Genomic DNA, 3,775 nt, shown 5'->3' on the forward strand with positions numbered 1-3,775 from the left:
CTCGAGCTCGGCCTCTCGGTCTGTTATTCTTGACCGCTTTGCTTGTTCCACCGCGGCCTGGCGGATGGTGATTGCGGCCAGGCGCAGCTGCCGCACCATCGTGCCTTTGATGTTATTCGAGCATCTCGCCACCTTTAAAATCGCTTCGGAGCTCTCAAAAATGCGAGCACCGAGATCCGTCGACGGAGCGTGACGCATTTGCTCTGCGAGGTCGTCCTCGCGGATGGGCTTGCAGAACCTCGATATCGGTGGAGCCAGAACCGCGGGGTCTTCCACTTCAGCCTCCTCCCTTAGCTGTCGTTCCTGCAGCGTCAGCTGGACTAGCTGACGCTTAGCTTCCGCGAGGCCGACGTACTCCCCTGTAGTTGGGGGTCGACCGCGTTTCTTTGCTGTGGGCCGCGGGGCCCGAGGCAGCCGGACGGACCGAATGGAACCCGCCGAGCTGGCGGAATCCCAACCGTCGTCGTCCGTTACGCCGGCTGACGCGGATCTCCATGGAGACTTTTTGCAGCTGCGGCCGGAACTCGGTCCCGGCAGCCGCTCTAAGCGCACCACAGGGTGCGCGAGGGTCACCTCACTAACGACCCTGGGTGCGTTAGTCTTCGAAGTAGACGCCGGGACAGACGATCTGCCTGACCCGGACGCCTCTTCACCAGTAGTAGAGCTGAACGCTGTGGCCTGGTGGTCTACCACAGCGTTCTGCCGGTTGATGGATGACGACGCGGGGGAGCCCGGTCGGCCACTCTCATCCGCGTCGGTACTGGGGGATCCGACGCCCCCTGCACCGTAAACGTTAATACCTTTAGTCGTCATCTCGCATGTCCGATACCCTCTTGCGGGTGGGCCCGTACCCTAAGCGCCCGTCTTACGTGCCAAAGTCGTCGTCGATGTTCCATCCCGTTGCCAGCTCACCGCGTTCGTCCTCCGTGTCCAGCAAATTGGCACTCGCAAGCGAGTACCAACTACTGGGGCGGAGGTCCAGGGACCCCACGTGGAGGTGCGGTGAGTGGTCTTGAGCCAGTCGGGCCCCCAACTTCGCCGAAATTCCCCTCACCTGGCGAGCAAGCTCGTCAGGGTGTTGGTAGAACATCAGCTCCATTGGAGTTCTCGCCAAGGCAGACGTGCCCGGACGAGACCCTTCCAGCCCTCGTGTCCCCGCCGCACCGAACCTCAACTGAACCATGATTGTACCACATCGAACTACATCGAACCATGATTGAACTACATATCAAATAGCAATTAAACCATATCATACAATGATTTATTATGATTAATGTTATACTTCAAATTGTTATTAAATAACAATCGAATTCTATTGAACAACAATTAAATTATTAATTATTATTAAATCATTATTACTATTATCTTGAAAGAAATGTGGGAGGGAAAGAAAAAAAAAACAAACATATGCGTTGATAAAATGAATACATATATCATGCAATTTCTCTTAAACATTTAAAGTTAATAATTGAATAGTTCAAAATACATGTTTTTGCGCTTATTTTATTAGTTCATTTTGCGTACAATATTTGTTAAGGGATTGTACTCGATTACACGATCATGTACAATAAGACAATAAGCTGTAGTATTTGCGGGAATATTTTCGCCACAATCAAATTCTATACGCACATCTACAGTACTGTTCTTGATTGAATCATTTTGGTGCGAACAATCAATCACCACGAGAGGACCATGTTGTAGAAATTCATCAATCGTTAGAAACGCTTGTCTATTGCTACATCCGTAATATGTCTTAGAAAAATGTATATACATGTTATACAAAAGAGCATATTTATTTCTGATGAAGTCAATGTTTAGATCGTCATATGGATAAAATTCTGAATTGAGATAAATTTTCACTCATTATATTTTGTAGCATTTTCACTCATTATATTTTTTTTACCAGTTTGCAAAGCAAAAATTACATATCGCGGCTTTTCCAATTGTGTAGCCGTTTTAACAGACCAAGAATGCTTAGTCGTGTTTTGTAACAGAGGATACTCATACAGATCCCACGAACGAAAACACATGCTCAGATTTCGTCCACTTTCTAAAGCACGTAGTAATGATAGTTTAGTAATATCATTCAATATCACATGCGGTATGCGCCATTGTACTTTAAATAATTCGATTTCAGGTTCTAGCATTGAAGATCCTACAAGACAATTGTTATCATTGCGTGATCGTATTAAAATTAACTCGTGACGAGCATTAATTACTATGTGTTTATAATCTTCACAAAATCCCAATAAAATTTTTAGTGGTACGCAAAAATTGAAATGGTATTTTACATTCTTCTCATCGTTCCATCTAATGTTCCATCCAGCATTCTTCATAATTTTATAAATGCGATATTCACTGCACTTAGCTTCTCTCTTTTTTTCTTTTCAATGTATTTAAGGGAGACCTTAATGTTGTATGCAGCTTTATTTATAAGAGAAAACGTTTTTTGATGCTGTGTTTCGTTCAATACAAGCATCTCATTTACATGCAATACATGTATTATCGACGTCGCCGTACGTGTAACCTTACAGTAATTTCTTCTCCACGAAAATCAATTAATCGTCCAGTCTGATCTATAATACGTATTGTTAGGTCCGTAATGTTCCATGCAATGATTGGAAGGTAAATGACTTGAGCAGGTGTTTCAGATATTTTATATCCTGGTGGTACGTTGGGGGAAAATTCATGTATCGTATGTGCACACTTATCATTGTTGTATGCGCCAGCAGTTATATTGCATTCTACTCGAATAATGTTTACATCCATAATATTAATTGGGCTATCCGATTCATACCACTCATGTGGTTTCAAAACGCGAGTGGATGAGAATCCTAACAATGAACCAATGTTGTTAGGTTTGGTAAAATTTATTCGATAAGCACACTTTATTTCATTCTTCATGGTATTGTTATTAGCCCGAATTAATAAATTATCATAGACATTGTTATCATCATCATCATCATCATTAATGTCATAGTTGATATTCATTTTAGATACATCTGTTTTTGTATAATTATTAGAATGAGGAGTAGTCTGCATAATTGCACGATTTAGATACTTTCTTATTGCATACAACTCACACGATCCATTGGGAATCACTATTGCTTTATCATCATCATCAAAGTAAAATGTGTTATTGAATGAATTCACATTTGGTATCGTATTATATGTTTCAAAAGCTGTTAGATCAAGCTCATAAGTATCATTACTCAAATCTATAGGCGGAAAATAGCTTACCGCCAGAATGCTACTCTTACCACTTAATGTAAATGTTATCGACATGCTTTAAGAAACAGCTCAATTCATACGGAATTACGATTGCAAAGATTCAACGTTTAAATTTGCTATCAACCGTTTTTAGAAATTGTAGACACAATTGGCTACAATTTTGTTGATTGTAGTGTTGATAAGGTGTGTAATTGTATTAAATTTTCACGACATCTTTCTGAAGATAATCTATTAATTCTTTAGGTGGTCGAAGGTTGCCAAAACTATCAAAATATATAGCTCGATGTGCTCTTTTTGCGTAAGCTACCCAATGTGTGCCAGGTCCTTCGGCATTGTCCAAATTTATGATACCACTCTCATTTCGATGTACGCCATTTGATGGTAAAGCATTGCGCATATAAACACCTCTAAAGAATGGAATATGCATACATTTGGCGAGTTCCCTTAATTGTATATCAGTTGTTACGCCTATGGGCATACTTAGCGCCTTTTTGACGTTTTTTTTTTTTTTTCTTATTCAGCATGCCTCGGCCACGCTTATATG

General features: G+C 41.7%; 1 protein-coding gene across 1 annotated transcript; it reads right to left on the reverse strand.

Annotated features, from left to right (window-relative positions):
* Positions 1-1,506: 1,506 nt before the first annotated feature.
* LOC143187318 (uncharacterized) lies at positions 1,507-2,336 on the reverse strand. Its single transcript, XM_076391444.1, has 2 exons — positions 1,904-2,336; positions 1,507-1,838 (listed from the first exon to the last, which is right to left on the reverse strand). The coding sequence occupies exons 1-2, from the start codon at positions 2,334-2,336 to the stop codon at positions 1,507-1,509; spliced, it is 765 nt and encodes a 254-aa protein (XP_076247559.1).
* Positions 2,337-3,775: the final 1,439 nt, after the last annotated feature.

Source organism: Calliopsis andreniformis, chromosome 2 (genome assembly GCF_051401765.1).
Source record: "Calliopsis andreniformis isolate RMS-2024a chromosome 2, iyCalAndr_principal, whole genome shotgun sequence".
In the NCBI taxonomy this organism is placed as follows: Eukaryota; Metazoa; Arthropoda; class Insecta; order Hymenoptera; family Andrenidae; genus Calliopsis; species Calliopsis andreniformis.